Below are 21,872 nucleotides of genomic sequence, written 5' to 3' on the forward strand. Positions count from 1 at the left end.
TCTGCTCTGATTGGTCAGACGGCCCAGTCTGTTGTGATTGGTCTACTCTGCTCTGTAATATTTCAGTCCCCCAGACTTTTTAAAGTAATAAAATAAAATGTTAAAAGCTAAAATTAAGAAATGCATAGAAGTATTTTTCATTGTTCGTTCAGGTTTATGAATGGAACCTTATTGTAAAGTGTTACAAAGATCATTCTGTATTGCTTGCTTCTCTATAGAGTGTGTAGTCTTAGTTGTACATTCAACTGTACATCACATCTCCGTCTTGTTCTTTATATTGAGCATGAGCATTTTGCATCATCTTCATGAAAACACCATCTTTTTTTCAGCATGGGTTGTCAAACAGATACAAGTCACAACATAATTTTGAATTGATTGCTTTTAACTTTATAATGCAATATCAAATGCATTGATGCTATATATTATAATTGTTTTGGTAAACTTACCAAGGTTGTGGAGAAAGTTGAGGAATGTATAAACTGCATTGCCTCCCCATAATGCAGAAAAGACACATTTTCTTGCAGTATTCGATATAAGATGCTACAAGAGTAGGTTGTTTTTTTTTGTGTGTGTTTTTACAAATGAAGGAAAAGAATGAAGTGCTAAAACAAGCCCTCATCTCTCAACAAAGTCAGACTGTGTGTGTGTGTGTGCAGATTTATGTCTATGCAACCTGAAGATTATATGAATTCCTTATTATGACAGCTCTCCCTCACACGTCCAATATGTCTAATGGTTCTTTGAAATGAAGAGAGACATGATAGACACTCCTGTTTGAGACATATAAGCTTAAATTATACGTAAACATTTTAAGCACAATTTAAATGCATCCAAAAAGCGAATAGAGAATGTTCTAAGAAACACAAAAATAAGCATGGTTTACTTCTGAAAAGCAATTTAATATACTGACCATGTGCAAATCTACAGCAGAACATTTTAAAACAGTCATTGATATAATCTGCTTCGTTATGGAAGGCAGGAAGCCCAAACACAACAAATTATTTATGTATTTATATTCAGTAACTTTTATGACAAGAACTGCAATATTATATCTCATAGATAGCATCTCAACTCTTAAAACATTTATATTTACATTAACACATAAAGATATATTTGAATTTACACACTATTGTGTTACCATTCAATACAATGAAAAAAAACAATACATGTTTCAGGAAGATATGATTTGAATGTCTTAATGTTCTGCTTCGGATCCAAAAGCATATTTACGAGCTCGTTTTTTTTAATACTTTGATATTGTTTCGGAAACTTTGACATGGCGTTGTGGTGAAAAAACTGGTGTGGATGTAAAACATAGAGGCGAAAAAATTGACTTTATGGACCGTGTGACTGTACATAGCTATTTTTGCAATGTTTGATGTTTTCTGCAATGGTAACAGAGGGCTTGGAGCTTCTGAGGAGCTCTGTAGCTGAGATTCGTTCACTGCAACCAGCCTTGGCACTTCTCGTCCTCCTCAGAAAAGCCATGAAGTTGTCATTTTGAGAGCTGATCTTGGACGCTCCGCTGCCGAGTGTCTGAGCGCCAGGGTCACCTTGTTTATTTTCAAAGGAGTCTTTACGACCCAGGAGCTTTCTTTTAGACCTGCAAAATGGGAAAACGATATAAAAGAGAGCGGAACGCTTAAGCCAACGTCAAAACAAGACTGGAGCTGTACTGGGAACTAGAGTATTTTGTAGCAGCACTCATTAACCTGTGAGTAGGGTTGGGAATCGGATACTTAAGGTCAGGAATTAAAATTTAGATTCCTCTTATCGATTCCTTTGTGTGCATTTTAATATAACTTTAAACCATTCAAACGCAAGAAGACACGTATACTGTTTTCTGTGCTGCTCACACATCTAAAACGACGTGCGCACAGAAAGCCGCATCCAAACGCGTCCATTATTTTTCAATGTAAACACGCACTGGACGGATGTCTTTAACCGTTACGCTCACGTTTGCACAGGGTTCCTGCAGGTTTCAGTTAGTCAAATTTAAGACCTTTTTAAGACATTTTAAGACCATAAAGATTGAAATTTAAGACCTACATTGCCAAAAAAATATTCAAATCAAAGAATTCATTTTATTTCAATGAATTCAGTAATTGAAAAAGCATTAACTTAATTTACAGATAAAGCAATCACATTAGTAACCTTCCAGACCCAACAACGCGTGTCAGAGAAAAGAACAGAATCAGATATAATTTTTTTATAGAAAATTGTACTTTGCATATTATAGGCCTACTGTAAAAAACATAATTAGTTGATTTTAGTTGATCATAGTTGATCATAGCTAGAGATGAAATGGCATGAACATTTCATTGAATTATTATAGTGCCAAATATTATCACTGTTATCACAGAATCCTGTTCAAAAAGTACTAATACTACACAATGAAATCAATTCACCAAGTTTTATGTCGAAAAACAGCAAATAACAAATAAAATTAGCATCAATACACACTAACATAAACATTAAAATAATACGATTAAAAATGACAGCCAGATTTTAAAAGTGTCTTGCAACATGTTATATACTAACATGTACAAGTTCAAATAAACTTTGACAAAAAAGGTTTTTATAAAAAGATAAACCTCACATATTTCAGACTTTAATTTATCTTTATGGATGGATGGATGGATGAATTTACTGACATTTACAATAAAGTTTAGCTTATCTTTTATTATTAATAGTAAAATTCGGTCCGATTTTCCCGTGGCGTCTGTCGTTGCTATGCAACCATGCACTGTGCTCTCCACAATGACAAAAAAAGTTTTAGTGGCTAAAAACACTTGCTGTAGCTCTGTTACAAGATTTATTTACGGAGAAGAGAAAAACACCCGTAGTGTTTGGGTGCACCCGCATCCTTCATGTCTTTTTTCATGTCGCTGCGCCTGGAAAAAAACGAGCGCGTCGCTTCAATTATAAGCGCGCTTACCGCGAGCAGGCATTTGAATGAACTTGAGCGCGCAAAAGACGCGATATGTGAACTGCCTCTTGGCGAGCGACTTCGATACTTTTTTGCTACTTTGTAATAATTTTCTGCGGCCAGCGTTTCTGGAAATGAACGAGGGTAAAATCTTTTTTAAGACCTGACTAAATGAAATTTAAGACCGCGGATGAAAATCTGGCTGTTTTTAAAGACGTTTTAAGGCCTTATATTTAAAGTTCAGAATTTAAGACTTTTTAAGACCCCGCGGGAACCCTGTTTGCAGCATCTCGCACATGACACGCAGTCTAAGGGCCCTCTTTTAACGATCGAAGCTCATGGTCTAAAAGCACACTGCGCAAGTGCACTTAGGGCGCGTCTGAATCCATTTTTGCTAGTTCAATGACGGGAAAATGGTCGGTGCTCCCGGTGCATGGTCTAAAAGGGTCGTCCCTATTCTCTTAATGAGTAATGGGTGTGTTTTGTCTCTATTCTCTTAATGAGTAATGGGTGTGTTTTGGGCGTAACGTGCAATAAACTATATAAATAAATAAATATATAAACTAATAAATCTCCCATTTCCTTTAAAAGCCAGTTGCGCTCGCGCCATGGCAGATTCGCTATTTACATTACAAACTGAACGCTTCTCTAGCGAAGAAAAGGATTCTTTATGTACACAGTATTAATCTTTTACATTGTAATCCTTTTTATTTTAAATATTTGGCATGTTTGTGTGCTGCTGTGCATCCCTGTGTGTGTAATAAGCAGAGTGTGTGTGTAATAAGCAGAGTGTATGTGCGTTTTGGACCCGCCTATAGGCGCTTATTACTAATACGCCCTTTAAATAACAAAAAAATACTGCACCATTGACTTTAGACCAGGTTTCAGTTGGTCAATGGCGCAGTCTATTTCAGTTCCTCAAAATAGCAACACACCTCGTTCTCAGACCAGCAGCAGATGGGCATAAATGCATTTGCAGTGATGCATGGCGCAGGACATGAAAATGATAACTGCGTCGGGCTGAAACTAGCTAAAAACTAGCCGGGTGTATGATAGGGCCCTAAAAATGCAGCGCTCAAGTTAAAATAAGTTCAACTTTTAAAAAAATGCATCTCTAGACCTGGCGCTTTTTTTCTTTCCACTGACTGCGTCTTTCGTTTTTGACTGCAAAAACACGTTCTGCCCTCATTCGCTATACTGCGCAATACTGAACTGAGTTCTCTTCCGAGTCTTTTTGCACTTGAACGGACGAATACACACAAAAATATGTCAAAACATCCTCGTAAAGACAGTCGGTTATGTCTTAAGTGAATGTTAACGCATGTGTATCAGTGTATTGGATCCGTGCGGCTCTTAAAGGGACAGCAGCCTAATATTCCTGCTATAATAACACTAATCAAACAACAAAAGACAAAGAGAAAATGCACTCACTATTCTCCACTGAATAACTTTTGTAACTGTATTTGTAATGTATATTTTATTCATAAACTGTAGTGTTATTTTACATTTGATTACTGTTTCTGTACCTGAAAATCTTAAAACACTGTTTATTTCAATTATATCTTTGTTCAGTTGTATTTATTTGTGCGATTGCTAATTTGTTTATTTGTTACTGAGTGTTTACTTGACTTTACTGTAATAATTCTTGAACAGTTAGGCTAGTTGTTTTTGCCATGGTATTTTTAAACCACAGGCAAAAGTTCCTTGTGTAAGTGTTCTTTAGCCTGTTGATGTTTGTTCATATTATTCAGCTACAATGACATGTTTTGCAATAAGACTTTTTTTTTACCTTATTGGAATCGAAATTAGGAATCGATAAGAATCGGAATCGATAATCAGAATCGCAATTGTCCAAATTTAAACGATACCCAACCCTACCTGTGAATTATGGTGAATAGATCCTCCGTTGTTTGAGATTTGGACTTGTAAAGAAATACATCATCTTCCTCTCCTACTAATTGTAAAGGTCCAAGGTCGGGCATTCGCTCCCTCTTCTCTACATCGTATGGTGGATGATCTGTTGACATGATGAGACAGCAACTATTGATTATGGTACAGAACATGGTTAGTTTCACTAACCGTAAGATAAAATTCAGTCCATTACACCGTGTCCTAACCAGAATCGATGCCATAAGATTCCAGTGACAAATAATTTGTCTGTCCACACCAGACGCGACGCGATAAAAATCACAGCCAATCAGAAGAGCGCGTGGGCGGGCTCTCTCAGCAAGCTCTCGCACTCGCAACAAAATGGATAAGTACATAATCAAATTCATGAATATTACACCATTTTACATCCTGAGTTACTGAAACAATAGTTGTCATAGAATACACTTGTCTGTTAACAATGAGCTAACAGTTTGAACGTTCTTGTTCACTTTTATCTATTTTGAAGATCTGACGTAAATTGTTGCTTGTATGGCTATAAAATACACACAAAATGATATTCAAACTCACACAGATGCTTTGAACATTAAAGGGGTCATGACATGGTTTTTGGTTTATTATATATGCAATTATAGTATTACTATAGTTTTTTGGACAAAAAAATAATTTTTTTTAGTGTGATTTATGACCTTTTCCCACCCTGTTTCTCATCCTCTGATTCAAACAGTCTGTTTTGGAGGTTCAGTGTTAACGCCCACTGTTATGATTGGCTAACGTCATTGGCTAAAAGTAGTTTTAAGATTAAATACATTACTTACAGTTTGCGCCGTAGTTGTTGGGCCCAGAATAGTCGGCACGGCCTGATCTTTAAGCAAATATTTTCTGGCAAAGCAATCATACTGAGATTTGTTCTCAAAACAGTCATCCTTGAAATGTAGAGAACACACGCTTAAATGAACACTGCCGTGACTGGGACGTCCGCAAACAATAAACTGCATCCATTTTCCCCTGACGTCTGGATCGTTCGGCAGCGTCTTCAAGCATGTTGTTAGTCCACAGCCAGGAACAGCACATCTGCGTGGCATTAATAGACTGCAGTGCTTCATTGTGCAGTGAATACTGAACTGTTTCATCAACAGAAGGGTGTTTTTAGTTTGTTGTGTTAATTGTTTTGAGAGCAACTATTCATTTGAAGAAGTTTGATTGAGGAAAAACTAAATATCAGTAAGTGGTCTATTAACCCCCCTCCCCCTTTCTGATTCATGTAATTGTGTTTACAGTTGCTTGTTTTTATTGTGTTTGGATATGTATTGTTTTAAATGTTGTGTGGTGTTATGATTTTGATGATTTCTGTGATGCATGTGGCTATATTTTGAGGCCAAGACAAATTTCTAATCAGAGTGATTCTCAAAATAAAAAAATAAAAAAATAAAAATAATGTATGCTATTTATTTATGTTCATTGTCCATTTTTAAAGACATTGTTCAAATTTTATTTTAGATTTAACCTTGCAATTTACAGGATTTGTTTGCTATTTGTGCTTGTGCAAGATAGTTTCCAATGTGCCAGCATGAATTGGGATGAACACATAAATACGTGTTAACACGACAGTGTCACACGTTTTGGCCCTTTTGGCCTTCCATAATATGCAAACGACTGGTGCGTCACTTCGTACCGTGACGTCACTTCTCACCATGGAGCCCCAACGAGCTGTAATTAGAGCTTGATTAAATAAATGCTTCGTTTATAATGGGGAGGACGTCTTAAGCTATGAAGGCAGGAAGTTTGAATGGTACAAAGACCTCTTATAGACCAAAAGATCAAGGCAAATTTGGTTTCTCATGTCATGACCCCTTTAAATAAAGCACAAAAACAGTACCTGAGATTATCATACTTTCTGTTGTTCCAGCCGCGACGTCGCAGAAATAGAAACCCTTTCTAAAATACAATCATCGCGCAAAAACTCTGATTAACATGTAAAAGATACCTTTTAACGCGTGTCGCGGCGGCGCGTCTGGTTAGGACACGGTGTTATATTTCTCTTACCGGGTGCACTTGAGTGCTGTTGCTCAGTGACCAAAGGATAAGTAGGAATGACGCCATATAAAGTAACATGGTATTGACTTGCAGAGGTCGGAGACTTTGGCGACTGGGCTTTCGATGGCGACTGGGCTTCGTCTGGGCTCTTCAGAGCATCTGAGCTATGATAAAGCGAATTGTCCACAGCTGGAGTCTTTGCCAGAGGAGGTGGTGGGGCTCTTCTCTTCTTATGAAGTTGGTTACAATAGGTGGTTGTGTTGAAGGGGGCCACGTTTGGATTCTTTGGCTCTAAAGCGCACGGGGGTTGTGGCAACCCTTCCAAAAAAAGATGATTTGCTTGTTCAATGCCTTGTGAAGGTACAGTCACTGTTGGTTTTGTTTTGTTAATCATTGCGTAAATGTCTTCTGATCTCGCGCCGGCCGTTGCTGCATCAGAAGTCGCTCCAAAACGTGGCTGAACCACAGCATTGGGTGGCCATTTATTTCTCTGTGGCTTCGGAGCCACTGGTGGTTTGGTTTTTTGGTTGTTTGTAGGGCTTAGATTGTTCCCAGTCTCCTCCTCGATAATGTCAGATGTGGTTTCCGGAGCGTTCTCGAGATCAGTGCTGCTGACTGAGCGTAAACGCACACTGTTCAGATCCTCCTGGGTAACCACGGGCATTATCATCATGCTGTTACTCATCCTTTGCTTGGGTCTGGTGGCTTCAGCGCTGTCCGAGTAACGCCGATTCACTTTGGGCTGAACTGAAGGCTCTGGATCCGGAGTGTGTTGTTGAAATTCAGGAAGCTGAAGAGAAAGCCTCGCGTTACGGTGTCTGGTTCTCTGGCCTGGAAGAACACTGGAAGGCTTATGGCGCATCCTACAGGACAGGACCGACTGAGTTGGTGTTTCACACTGGCTCGCGTAGCCACTTGATGGAGAGTTGCGTTTTGAAGGCGAAGAGATTGAGGGCTGGGAAGAGTGTGACGACGACGGGGAAGTGTTTACATCAGCAATACATTCATTTATTGGAGTCGCCACGGAGGACTTGCACGGTTCGCTGGATCGAAGCTCGTTTAATGCTCTGTGACCGGAGACCGATGTCTTCAACGGCATCTTGCAAGGCGCTTCAGATGGTTTCTTGCACTTGCCGACGTCTTGCTTCGAGGTGGGAATGAGATCCGGGAGTGTCTTGATGCTTTGGGAGTCTTTTCTAAGGTGAAGTCCCTGTGTTTTATGCTCCGACGCGAGCCTTTGGAGGGACACGGTTCGTACGGGTGGAGCTGGTTTTCTTTTGGGCTTCTTGAGGACGATGCTTCGGGATCTAGATCGAGGTACGGCATCGGGAAGTCGATCTCCTCTTCTTGTAGAGTTGCTGTCGCTGTCCTCCGAGCTGCTGCTGGGATATGAGAGCGCGTAGCTTTCGCATCGGCGTCTCGCCACGCCTGGGTTGGGATTGACAGAAGTGGAAAGTGACACGGAGCGTCTGTGGAGCTCTATGTTACTGGTTGGTCTACTCCTACGCTCTTTCCTCACACCGTCTTTATCTCGTCTTGGGTTTGCCGGTGATGCCTGGCTCAGATCCTCTGGATCCTGGAACTGCGGAGGCGGTTTGATCACGTCAGGTGCCATCAGAAAGGAGTTCACGCTATCATCCCACTCGGATGAAAAGGTGGAAACGTTTGGGCCGCACCAGCCCTGGGCAGAACAAAGCAGGGTTGTGTTTTCCATCTTGGATTTCAGTTCAGCACTTTCTGTCGCAGAGATAGTCCATTGGCTCCTTCAAGCTATTCTTGAAAATGGGGAACCTGAATGGGGCGACAGAAAGAATAATTCATTGCAGGGCTGTGATGTATTGAACACTTTACAATAAGGTTCATTAGTTAACATTAGTTAATGTGTTTGGATATCAGACAAATGGAAATGCCAGCAGAATTCATATTAATGAATCACGGCATGTAAAAAAGAAAAGAAAAAGATATGTCTCAATGGTCATAGATAAAACAACCAATGGCTATGGGTAATCCTCACCTTCATATGATGGTTTGAACATTTATTAAACATTAGTTAATGTATTAACTAACATGAACTAACCATGAGCAATACATTTGTTACTGTATTTGTTAATCTTTGTTAATGTCAGTTAATAAAAATAAAGCTGTTCATTGTTTGTTCATGTTAGTGCATTAACTAATGTTAACAAGATTTTAATAAAGTATTAGTAAATGTTGAAATTAACATAAAATTTTTATAAATGCTGTATAAGTGCAGTTCATTAATAGTTCATGCTAACTAATGTAGTTAAATAATGAAACCTTATTGTGAAGTGTTACCAATAAAATAATCTTTCCCACTAAAAATATCACTGGGTGACATCACTGTCCAAATGCTTTAAACAAAGCGGACTAAAAAGTGTGGAAGGGAGAATCTGCCCATCTCGGTCTTTGTTTGGCACATGAGTGGGTGTTTGCCATGGCAACGGTTACCTGTTCATCCATATAGAGACTCCAGAGAAATCTCAACTGCATTTACACATTAATATTATTGCTCTCAGAAGCAATCACGAGTGGCGAAGGACAACAGAACGCCACGCAATATGAAAAGGTTGATTTTTTGATGGAGTTACTGCACACCGAAGGTAGTACCGTTTTCTGTATGATGCATTCGTCATTTTATCCAACATTGCATTCTCGGTAAGGACGGTTAATGCTCAGGTGAGGGTTACAAGGCATGACTAAAGTCATCAGAAACAGTCTGGCCTTTGTGGTTATCTTTTCTGAAAGTTGGTAATAAAAGAAAATCTGTGCCTTTGCCAGTCTTGGCAATAAAACCGGCATTTACAGCCATCAAAGTGATCTTCTGAATTATTGTCCTTATATCTCCCTTCTTGTGCAGCCCAAGGGCCGAGATAAACGTCTTCATTATTAACCCCCTCACTGCCTTTTTTCCCTATCACGCAATTATCATTCATTAGCGATCATTCGAAAGCTTACACCCTCAGTATTCATCCCGTTAAAAGCACTTTGAAATCGGACACTACGTTACCATGGAAACAGAACTTAAATTCCTTTTATCGGGCTCCTCCCTCTCTAGCGGGTGGTGTCACGTTTCATATTACAAAATGTATCTTCTTTCTAATCTTGGGAAAACATATCGTCGGAAAGGCTGAGACTCAAGGTTTTATGTTTGGTGATTGTTTTGTGATAGAAATGTATTACTTTGTGACAGGAGAATGCAAAAAAATATAAAAAATTCAATAGAATGTGAGCGACACCGGTGGCTATTTTTGGTATAGCGCCTAAACAAAATCACATTTTTGTGATATCAAGTTCAAATTTGGAACGCAACTCGGTTAGACGTAAAGCTTTTATGGAAGCTTGTTTCTGCCAAAGGTAATTGTGACTTTATCTCACAATTCTGACTTTTTTCTTAGAATTGTGTGATATAAACTCGCAATTGTGTGTTATAAAGTCATAATTTTGTGATTTAAAGTTGCATTTGCGAGTTATAAAGTCCAATTCGGAGGCAATTGCCAATTCAAGTCACAATTGCAAGATATAAAATCGCAATTGTGCGAGAAAAATAGCCAGAAATGCAAGAAAAAGTCAGAAATGCGAGCTGAAAAGTCGCAATTATCTTTTAAAATGGTTTTATTCCGTCGCAAGCTTCCCATAGATTTTGTAGCATTTTTAGATTAAAAAAAATTAAATCATAAAATTAAAATTATGTAATCTAAAATACATAATGTGTATAAGATAAAAAATGTTTAGTACAGTACTAAAACCTGTGTGTGTGAGTGTGTGCGTGTGTGTGTGTGCATGCGTGTGTGTGTGTGTGTGTGGGGTGTGGGGGGGGATGACAGTTTAGGGGTTAATATAATATTATTTAAGTGATGATGTCATGTTACACGTCATTGGTGGGTAAATAACAAAAACAGAATGAGCGCACAGAATATCTGCACTCTGCTTTCACTGGAATGACTCATGATTTATTCAGAAATGTTAAAAAAAAGTCAATTTATTCATGTAATTTATTCAAAGTGTCTCAGACAGCCAAACCCAAATACTGAATGCATCCATTATATAACCGAGTCAAGCCCAATGCTAATTACATTTCAAAACATATATAATTATAGTAAAAATATGATAAAAAAAAATAAAATGTCTCAGATACAGTATGTGTATAAGAGGACATTCAAATGCCATAAGAGGAAAAATGACGAAGAACACAGAGAGAAGATGGACTGAATGTAAAAACGAAGCCTGAAAGAGACCTGTAGAGCGTCCCGAGCGTCAGGCCAACTAAATACTAGATGATAGCAAATGTTAAAACCTGCTTTTTCAATGGCTGGGATCTCAAACCTCTGTGCGGATCACAAGCATCACTGACCGCATCAACGTACTATTACCACAAGGATCCTTCAAATCAAACAAAACACTGAAGAACACACACATCTTGCTACTCACATGCTGTTGCATGTGCATTGTGACGTTGCTACTTACAACCAGAAAAATGTATGTTTATAACCATCCAGATGTGCATGACACAAGTTGCCGTGTTGGAATACATATGCAAAATAAAAATGCTACTGAAAAACCATGAATTTAGAGACTGTTACTGTCATTGCACGGCCAAAGTCAGAGGTCACTTCGCCAAAACACACAGTATTGCCGCAGAGGACGAGCGTCTTACGCAAAGGCATGAAATCGACCAACCTTTAAATGCAGTAAAGGACATTTCCCAGAGACCTGAGGACGATCAAACCCAACCGTCTCAAAACATGTTCTCCGTCTTACCTGTCATTCGCTCTGGAGACTGAGCCAGCCGTGCCTTCGGATGCTGTTCCCACTCGATCTCTCTCTCTCTCTCTCTCTCTCTCTCTCTCTGGCTCAACGCATTCACATGCTGTTGCCATGACGATAGGAAGTGGGCTGCTTGCTTCCTCTATGAGTTCAAGTTCGTTGAATGCTGCGTAGAGAGAGAGAGAGAGAGAGAGAGAGAGAGAGAGAGAGAGAGAGAGAGAGAGAGAGAGAGATATTATATAAACACCAAATCCTCAGAGACACTGGAAAATTCACTGTGCTGCTCGTCAGAAACACCAGGATCCACATCGATGCTCAGCTGAGGACAGTCACGCAGTGAAATATACACTAACATCCATTGCAACTCACTGTAATCTGTATTATGAACCCAGAGGATTGGCATCGAGTAGCAGCTACGCCAATGCATTAGCAATTACTCTAATAATCAGATGCATTGACAACAACAGCACATCGAAACGGCGCTTTCACAACTGATAAATGTTATGCAACATTAAGACCAAATGCTGTCGGAATCAATGCACTGGGTAAAAGATTCACTGTGCTGCTCGTCAGAAACACCAGGATCCACATCGATGCTCAGCTGAGGACAGTCACGCAGTGAAATATACACTTTCATCCATTGCAACTCACTGTAATCTGTATTATGAACCCAGAAGATTGACATAAAATAGCAGCTATGCATATGCATTAGCAATTACTCTAATAATCAGATGCACTGACAACAACACCTAGAAACGGCGCTTTCATAATTGATATTAACAGTGTCCTTGTTACATATGTTACATGTGCTTACCATAGTAATAACAGTAAATTGTGCATAATTACACGCAACCAACCCTCAACCAAACCATAACCCTATAGTAAGTACATGTTGTTAATTAACATTACTCAGTGCTTACATGTATAAATACACCGTAACAATGACACCTTAAAATAAAGTGTAACGAGTAATGTTGGGAATAAGCTGTTGGGATCAGTGCACTGGATGAAACAGATGTCCTCACTGCAGCGAGGAGGAGTGAAGAACACTCGCACATCACTGCAGATCTGAAGTTTGTTCCACCCGTTTCAGGAAGACTGCGAAACACTGCCATTGTTCTGCATTTTCCACATTTCAGCAACAGAGGTGGTGTGAGTGCATGTTTGAAGAGGTGTGAAATATATCATCTGTCCGTATTACACAACTCCGTTGCATAACAAGTGCATTTGATCGTAAAAACGTAAAAACTGATGTTCAGTGAAGCCATGCCTGATTTCGAGGTTAGACAGCGATGTGTTGGGTCAGACTGTGGCCACCGTAATCATAGATGGCTTGATTTACAGTATATAATCATTCAAAGAGATTCAAGCAAACAATTCACATGCAAACTTGATGATGTGAACATGGATGTATAATCTTACAGCATTCATGTGAGTTATTTGATTGAAATGCAAGGCTAGTTGAGGACACTTGTGTGTCATAATGAAGCCGTAACGAAGGGAAAGACAACGTAATTTACTCATTATCTTCACCTGGAATGTTACAATGACAACGCAGTGTTCTTACAACAGGGATTTCGTATATTTGCTGTTCATATAATTGTTGCAAATACATTTGCATTTTATAATGAAGTTTTTAAAATATGCTTTATAAAAAAAAATATATATATTTATAAAAAAATTCAAAAAAGACCACAATTATTATTATTATTATTTTTTTTAATTTAAATAAATGTACTATATTTTAGTTCAATGTTTTTTATTTCATTTTGTGTATTTTTAGGGGGGTTATGTTAAAAAAGTTAAAAATAAAAAGGTTTAAGTTTATGATAATGGAAAACGCACAAAAGTACTATTTTTAAGTTTTATGTGAAATATATATTTTCCAAATTTTTCCGTTTTACTCGAAAATCAATCATATTTAAGCAATAAATCTAAGCAAGTTCTGTTCCAACTTTGAGGTTGATATCTCCAAAAATGAGCTTTCAGTGAGAGTGTGTTCGGCTGCAGTACCGAACGCTTCCACTAGAGGAAATTCGTCTCCCATTCATTTCCAATGCGCTCATTTTTGACCGCGAGGAGCACAAGTGTGACTATTTTTTACAGAACCATTTAACCTTTTCGAACCATGTCCATATATATTTTTTTTGTTCACACAGCAAGTACCAAAACCTTTAACAAGTTTTGTACCACAGGGATGTATAATAAATGTTCAAAACGTAAAATGTTCCGCTCAAATATGACCGACAGTAACGTTAGACTACCAGAGGTTTAAAACTTGCTGTCTCTTGTTTGGACACTATATAAATGTGTTTCTTACCCATGAAATGTAAACTTCATATGAAATGTATGACATAAATGTGTGTAATCTATTACACACAAAACAAAACAACATGAATTATTCTGTTTATACGTTACCTCGAACTCTCCCGCCATCTAGGTTTAAAATGAATCCAGGAGGGTTCGTCACCCTGGGTCACATGACCATAAAAGATAAAATTACTCCCTTGTTTAGCTGACGGACTTGGAGGGCCCTTTTTTTTTTTTACTGAATCAGAATAGTACGAAACGAAGGTTTTGCAACTTGCTATGTGATTGTGAACACAAAGAATCATGGACATGACTCGAGAAGGTTAAATGGTCCTGAAAAAAAAGTCACATGTTTGCTCCTCACGGTAAAAAGGAGCGCAGTGGAAATGAATGGGAAACGAATTTCCTCTAGTGGAAGCGTTTGGTACTGCAGCCGAACACACAACTTGTTTTACAAGTAAAACGTAAAATTTTATTTCATATAAAAATTGTAAATAGTATTTTTATGCTTTTTACATAATAATAAACATTTTTAAAAAATTACATTTTTTTTCAACTTTTTGTTCTCTTCAGCATTAATCTGCCTTCTGTAAAAAGATCCCAGAATTCAGTCTGTTGCTCCAAAGCATTCAAGATTTACTACAGTTTAAGTTGGAAATTTCCCTTTTCAGGTCAATGATCAAAAGTGATTAACAGGTCATAAATGGATCATAACTATTTTATAAATACAATTTAGTACCATAAAATGCCCTAAAAATTTACAAAATCTTAAATAAAAAACATTATCGAAGTAAAATATAGTACATTCATTTAATTGAAATAATAATAATAATAATAATAAAATCTGTCATTTTGGACCATCACGGGTTAACGGCGCACAAATGCTGTTCGGATTTAATTTCACCCTATACTGGAAAAAGTAAAACGACCATGCCATTTATTTAAAGTGTATTTTTATATTGGGTTTTTTTATTTTTTATTATGCACATTTTAAAAATACATCACAATAAACATTAAGGTCTTTTGAAGTTGCCTTTATTCAGGCTATAGTAAGTAAACTAAGTTTACTAACAAAATGTTTTTTAGTTTTATCTTAAGTGAAAATTCTACTTTTATAGTATAGCTAATGTATGGATGTGTTACACTACTCTCTTTATATGGATTTTCCTTGTGGATTTATTAAAGACCTTGTCATGTTCATGCTCTGACAACTTTTGTTTGTGGTGAAGTTTTATTTTGGTGAAAATGACATTTACCTACATCAAGTAACAAAATATATTAAATATATGGTCTTTAAAAGAAATAATCTTTTTACTTAGATTTATGCATATGGCAGACGCTTTTATCCAAAGCATTGCAAGAATATACTTTTTTTAATCAGTTCATACATTCACTGGGAATGGAACCCATGACCTTGCATTGCTAGAAGAAGAAAAAAGCTACAGAAAAGCTACATGGTATGAAGGGAAAACTAATATTTTTGATAACCAGAATAACAATATTCATGATTCTGAAGCTGAAAATACTGAATTATTTTAGATGAATATGTTTGAACTCTGTCACTAGATATATTTAAAATAATGTTGGACACTTTTTACCGGTAACATCAGACATTTGGCATTATCAGACCCACAAATATTCCCCCATTGCATTATTATACATTATATTCAACATTATAGCCTATATAGTAGTTTAATGTCTGACACTAAAACTCGAAAAACGTGATTTTTTTTCTCACCCAGTCATTTTTATTTTGGGTGAACTATGCACAATACATTTTGTTGCATTTTTGTATTGCGATATATTGTGACACGATATATTGTTACAGCTCTAGTTAGTCCAAAAGTATAATTTTTCAGAGTAAGACGAGACGAGGCCGGCATTGGTCAGTGTGTGCTTTATAAAGGCGTCTCTCCAGATGCCTGACTGGAAGTGGCAGCTCTTCATCTTAAGTAAAGTCCTGTGGAAGACACAGTGTAATATCTGGGTTTGTTTTGGGTTCATGTTTCATGTCAGTCATGTTTCTTGTCTTATCATGTGATTCCCTAGTCTTTTGTGTCATGTTGTCATTGGTTAATTGTCTAATCATGTTCACAGGTGTCTTGTTTAGTGATTAGTCCATAGACTAGTGATTAGTCCATAGTCCATGTGTGTATTTAAGCCCTCATGTTTGCCATGCCTCTTTGTCTAAATTGTTTGTGCATCCACTGTGTCGTGTCGTGTCGTGTCGTGTCGTGTCGTGTCGTGTCGTGTCAATGTTATACTTAGTCAAGTCAAGTCAAGTCTTGTTTTGTATCTTGATCACGTGTGTGGATAAATAAACTTGCCTCCAGTGGTTACACGCAGACACTGAATCCCCACACTGGACGCTCGACACAAACTGGTGTGTGTTTCCCGTACACTGCTGTAACTCGCTGCTTCACTATAGTACGATGCATCGTTGAAGAAATCCACGAGCTATTCACGACTGTTTCCCGAAACCGTATTGACGCAAAGTGGTCGTTCAACCACGTCGGTTAATGACGTCACGCAGGTGGTGGAGTAGGCAAATAACTTCTAATGAATCTGTTTGAGATCGAATTAATGCGAGATGTTTTGCTATAAATCACAGACACGACATCTGAGGACTCTCTCTCATTTTTCTCAGCTATTTTGCTTTATTTCCAGATTCAATCATTGACTCGTTCTTACGCACTAGAGCTCGTTCACACACACACACACACACACACACACACACACACACACACACACACACTCTTCAACAACTACACTTTAAATCTCTTGACAAGCTAAAAGACGTAAAGACACTAGAAACTCTTCTAACCACAGATTGAGATCTGATAACTGTTCAATGACCGACAGTAATATTATCCAGTGATGCAAGTGCAACCTACTCAACTTTTTAATGAAATGTCATTGTTTTGAATTGGAAATGTGCTATTATTTATATGATTCATGTAACGAGTGTGATTAGACGAGAAACATTTTGCGTTTTGAACATATTAGATATGTGAATAAGAGTGAATGTGAACATATTTTTAAATAAAACATTTAGTTTTAAAGACAACTAGCCTACAATAAACCTGGAACTTTTTATTTATTTATTATTCTTTATTCCCTTAAATCACTTTTAATCTTTTAATTATTTAAATCATTTAATTAAAAAGACCAATAACCAAAAGAAAACAAATAAAGAAACTGGTCCCCCAGTGTTCAAGACACACGGCCTTGCCTCAAAGATATATTTCGACCTGATTTAGCCCATGAAATTATTTTGTTGGTATAAATGAATGTATATAGGTTGGTTTAGTGATGTTTTAATATTTTTAACTTGAATAAAACCAGTTACTTTAGATGTTACCATTTTTTTTACCAGTGTTTGATAATGCATGAATTCACAGTAAATAAATTCCGGTAATATTTTATTTTTATGATCTACTAACTAACCCGAACCCTACCAGTCTACTACCAGTCTACATATAATGTCTAAAGTGGGCTATCGAAATAAAGTGCAAGCTAAATTCCTCCAATGTTGTCAATGTTTTGCATGTTTTCTTGCAGCAGTTCAGTGCTTCACAGTCCACCCTCTTATCATTGCTCTTATAACTGTCACCAAACCCACAACTGAAGCACGAGACACTCCCTTCAAATAGAGGAAGCACATTTGCTCAAGCGGACAGTGACGGGAAATGGGTTTCTAGATTGCTTAAACTTTGGGTTGAGGTCAATGCGAATGTCAAGAAAGCACCTGGATTTGAAACCACAGTGTGAAATAAGGACAACACCCAACAACGCCCACTTCTCCTTGGGTGTTTGCTATTAATACTTAATTTAATGTTTAATTCGAAATGAGTTTATTTATCTTTGACTGTATAATACCGGAATTATTTTTGCTAACTGAACAAATTCAGTTAAAGAGATAAAGAGTACACAACGAAAGAGACATTTTGAAGAATAAAAAACACTGAAATAAACAATTAAAGTCCCCCTGTGGTGAAAATCATGTTTTAATGTTGTTTATGTGTCTATGTGGTGTTTTTAATATGCTTTAAGACAAAGCATGTGTAAATTCATAAGTCGACACCATTGCTGAGTGTTTCCTCCTTAAAACTGCAGTGAACCAAAGACAGTCTCAAAAACACGCTTTGAAATCGACGTGTGATCGTCAACCAGTGGATCTCTGAGCTGAGTGAGTGAGTGGAGGCGGGGCTCATTTGCATATTCATAGAACCACATATACTAAATTAGGCAAGGGTGTCGAGTTACATTCAAGCTATTTTAAGACATGAAGAAAACATGACTTTGACTCACAATAGACATACAGCTGATCAAAATCAGTCAGTGTATGCAGAAATTATAACACACTTCCTGTTTTCTGGGGCAGATCTAGAAGATTATTTATAGGGTGGCATGAGGATTACGAAGGGTGGCAACACCAAATCAAGCGCTCATGCAAAGTTTTTGTGCATTTATGGCCTGACATACAGATTCATGTTCATGAATATATGAAACAGTTGCATTACCACAAAGTCATCATCTATACTGTTTAAAAATAATTAAACATAAATAACAAAATATCAATATCCAGTGCATCAACAGTTTGTAAATGTCTCTGAGCTTCTATCTTTACACTGTTAACATTTTTGTGTGAAATTACAGTATATTCCAGGTTAATAATTGCATTACTTCCACAGTAAGACTCTTCTTTTGCACTCTCAGAAATTTATTGTAAAATCTATAGTACCTTACTGACAATTTTAGTCAAGTTTTTACAATTATACTGTAAAAAAAAAAGCTTGGTTTTACTGCGAGTTTAACACAAAAAATTACTGTTAACAAACAATATCATAGTGTATTTCTACAGTGCATGTGCTATGAAGCATGCAATGCGGCATGAATAGATTATGCGGTAGAGTTTTTTCAGATTCTTGATGGTTTTTATCTGTGCTGCTGGTTCACTTTTAGCAGTTTGTTTTGTTTTGTGTGTCACCATAGTTGTTTTGTAGGGTTTGTTTTGTAGGGTCATTCTGTGCATCATTAGGTGATGCTTATAAGAAACAAAGTATTGTAAGATGATGTGACACTGTAACGACTGAGACAAGTATTAGTTATATTTAACAAATAATCTTTAAAACTCACTCTCGGATCTATGGTCCCATCCCCCCAACTAGGGCAAGAACCATGATGCCATCAGATATTAAAAATGTGATCATGTGGTCAAGACTGAGGCCATAGGAAAGACCTACAGCCATTAAAACGTCTTCTTTAAAAAAATGAAGACGAACTGATCTATAAATGAACATGCATCCAAGGACATTGTGTGTGATAACTTTTTCTTACTGTCTCTTGCATTTGTATTTATTTCATGCATGCTTAACCCCACCTATATTGTGTCTTATATCTAATTAATCCTCATTTAATGACTTACACTTCAGTGTACATCGCCTTCTTATAGAATGCAATGTGTGTTTGTTACATATATCTGAGTATGACACAGACGGCAAGGCTCATGTCTAATCACACTGGAGACAGAAGGCGCGTTTCCATTACAGATTTGCGCAAAACTTTTGCGATTTTTTTCTAAATGTCGACAAAAAACATTTTTTGCCTCTCGCGATTTAACTAAAATAATTTCAGAAACCATGGCAACGGACGTTGGTAGGTTTATGTAGCCTACTATATCCCAGCCACTGCACTAGACATTAGTATTAATAGAAGGAGATGTATGTGTGTTTTCAAGCATTAATGGTGAGGAACGACGCTTATTATACTTGTGAGCGGCACATATGAGGTGTTTCTGGGTGTTTCTCCCTCATATCTGCTTCGAGGTCTTGATTGTGGCATTTATTTGAGGTTTAGAGTCCATTATTCCTGTAATTCTTTTGTCTTTTATGAGTTTAATAAAGAACTCTGTCTCGTATTCTGTCCAAACACACCGCGTCGTCTACGTCAGGTGACTGTAAATTCGCAAAAACTGTTTCCATTGCAGGTTTACGAAATATTTCTCTTTCGAATTGCCTGAAAAACCTCCTCATGTGAGCATAAAAACTTTTTTGCGATAAATGGGAGTTTTTGCGAAATTGACGTGTTTCCATTGAGCGTATTTTCAATTCGCAATTTCAATTTGCGCAATTTGAAGGGTAGGCCTAATGGAAACGCGGCTAGAGTCATAAATCCTCCCAACAGAGGAATTCCTAGCTTGGAAATTCCACCTTTCTTATTGGTCGAGCCAACCCGGAGGGGTGGGACCTTTCTCAGGCTTTAAATTGCCTGTACACAAGCCCTTCTCTCTCTTGGCCTTCTCGGTACGTTCAGGTTGCTGTCCTGCATGGCACCAGGCCTCGACCCACAACCAGCCATGTGCTCATCCAGGAGAGAGAGGACTCTCTCAACCACAACAGAATCAATGACAGCATCAGGAGTTTGGCACAATTTGGCACAGTCAATCGCAACTCCAACCATCAACTCTTCTGACTTCCTCCCTTCTCCTGGTTGCTCTGCGTGCCTCTCTGGCAGGGCCATGTGCTCATGGAGAGAGAGAAAACCTTCAACCATGCAAGTTCATCACCATTTCTTCATTCAACGCAGAAGAAATCGATTAAGACTCATGGGACCATCAAAATCCTTCTTCAGGAACTTCACGAAATGCTTTCACTGCAAAGGCCATTCATGTATACATTTAATGAGGTGCTCTGAAAATAAAAAGCTGATGGATATTTTCATAGTTAAATGGATATTTTCCATTGTTCCATTTCCTGCTCCCGGTTTCATTCTGTCCCTTACCATTTTACCCATGTATGTGTGATTGTATGTATGTTGTGTGTTTAGATTAGTTATGTTTGTGATTTAGTTAATAAAACGTGTGCACAATACGCATTTGGTTCTGATTCTCTGCTTGCAACAAAGTTTATTTCACGATTTAGATTTTGCCTACAGGCTCTTAGTAGGACTGTACAGTAAGAAATACGTTTCCCTCCCCCGGAAATGAACATTTCTTAAAATTAATAAACAATTAATATTTAACACTGAGTGTTCACGGGACGAACAGGTTGATTGATTGTAAAATAAATGTTACTACATTAAATTAATTCTATTTAATTGATCCAAATATTCATAATTAATTATTACAAGTTATGATTCATTATTAATATTTATTTTGAGCTAATTTGCTACAACACCTTTCAAAGATGAATCTCAGCTGTTGCTTCACTATTGTGAAAGATACATCTACAAACAGTTATGAATTTGAAATAAGATATTGGTAAATCTTCATGCTGAAATAACGCTAAAATGAAAGTAAAAAAATAGACAGATCAAATAGAATAGATCATGAAAAAAACTAAAAGATCTAAAAAGATAGATCTAAAAGACAAACATGGTGTTTTTACTTAACATGTTGAATTGTGGGATATACTCAGCTGGATGAATTCTGCTCCCAATATTTGGGATATGTGAAATTTATCCAAAAAAAGTTTATACTAAAAATATTCATCTGATACATAAATAAAATGCTGGAAAAGGCTAAGCGGAAATTTCAATATTTCTTTTCCATAAGACATAACTGACAATGTAGATAAAGTGTGTTACACATGCATTTGGTGGACACATTTATCTGAAACAAATGCATGTTCATATTCATGCTTTCTCTGGGAATTAAACTCATATCTTTTTATGTTGATTGTGGCGTCTCAGAAAAAAAAGGTTCAATGGGGCATTCATCCTAAATATCGCTGAGAAAAGGAAAGAAGAAGATGCAACTAGGGTCACGTTTGCAGATTCTCCATCTCCAGATAGCCTTGTTGTAGTTGAATGTGTGAGTGCTGCCATCTGGCGTAGACCCCAGGAACTGCATCAGCACCATGGTCAGCACCAGCACATGGACCAATAGACCAAACATCTGTTATTCATTGCTGGGGTTTTTAGA

General features: G+C 37.4%; 1 protein-coding gene across 6 annotated transcripts; it reads right to left on the reverse strand.

Moving 5' to 3' along the window:
• Positions 1-878: 878 nt before the first annotated feature.
• LOC311276559 (NHS-like protein 2) lies at positions 879-11,784 on the reverse strand. Of its 6 annotated transcripts, none has more exons than XR_014625083.1 (4): positions 11,633-11,784; positions 6,863-8,644; positions 4,808-4,969; positions 879-1,603 (listed from the first exon to the last, which is right to left on the reverse strand). XR_014625083.1 is itself a non-coding variant. In XM_084386255.1 (4 exons), the coding sequence occupies exons 2-4, from the start codon at positions 8,565-8,567 to the stop codon at positions 1,336-1,338; spliced, it is 2,112 nt and encodes a 703-aa protein (XP_084242381.1). In that variant the 5' UTR covers positions 8,568-8,644; positions 11,633-11,784; the 3' UTR covers positions 879-1,335. The 6 variants fall into 6 exon arrangements, 5 of the variants coding, with proteins under 5 accessions (XP_084242381.1, XP_084242379.1, XP_084242382.1 ...); XM_084386255.1 differs by having other exon boundaries at positions 4,808-4,946; XM_084386253.1 differs by having other exon boundaries at positions 4,808-4,949.
• Between the last annotated feature and the right edge of the window lie 10,088 nt (positions 11,785-21,872).

Source organism: Rutilus rutilus, assembly GCF_951802725.1.
Source record: "Rutilus rutilus genome assembly, chromosome: 18".
Classification (NCBI taxonomy): domain Eukaryota; kingdom Metazoa; phylum Chordata; class Actinopteri; order Cypriniformes; family Leuciscidae; genus Rutilus; species Rutilus rutilus.

What these genes read in the sequence shown, in the direction of transcription:
- LOC311276559 (XM_084386253.1), bottom strand. Translation starts at nt 8,567, where the DNA reads ATGGAAAACACAACCCTGCTTTGTTCTGCCCAGGGCTGGTGCGGCCCA. An exon ending in ACAGCACTCAAGTGCACCCG is followed by an intron (nt 4,950 to 6,862) that starts GTAAGAGAAATA and finishes TCATCATGTCAA; the next exon opens with CAGATCATCCACCATACGAT. An exon ending in CTATTCACCATAATTCACAG is followed by an intron (nt 1,604 to 4,807) that starts GTAGGGTTGGGT and finishes CCCATTTTGCAG; the next exon opens with GTCTAAAAGAAAGCTCCTGG.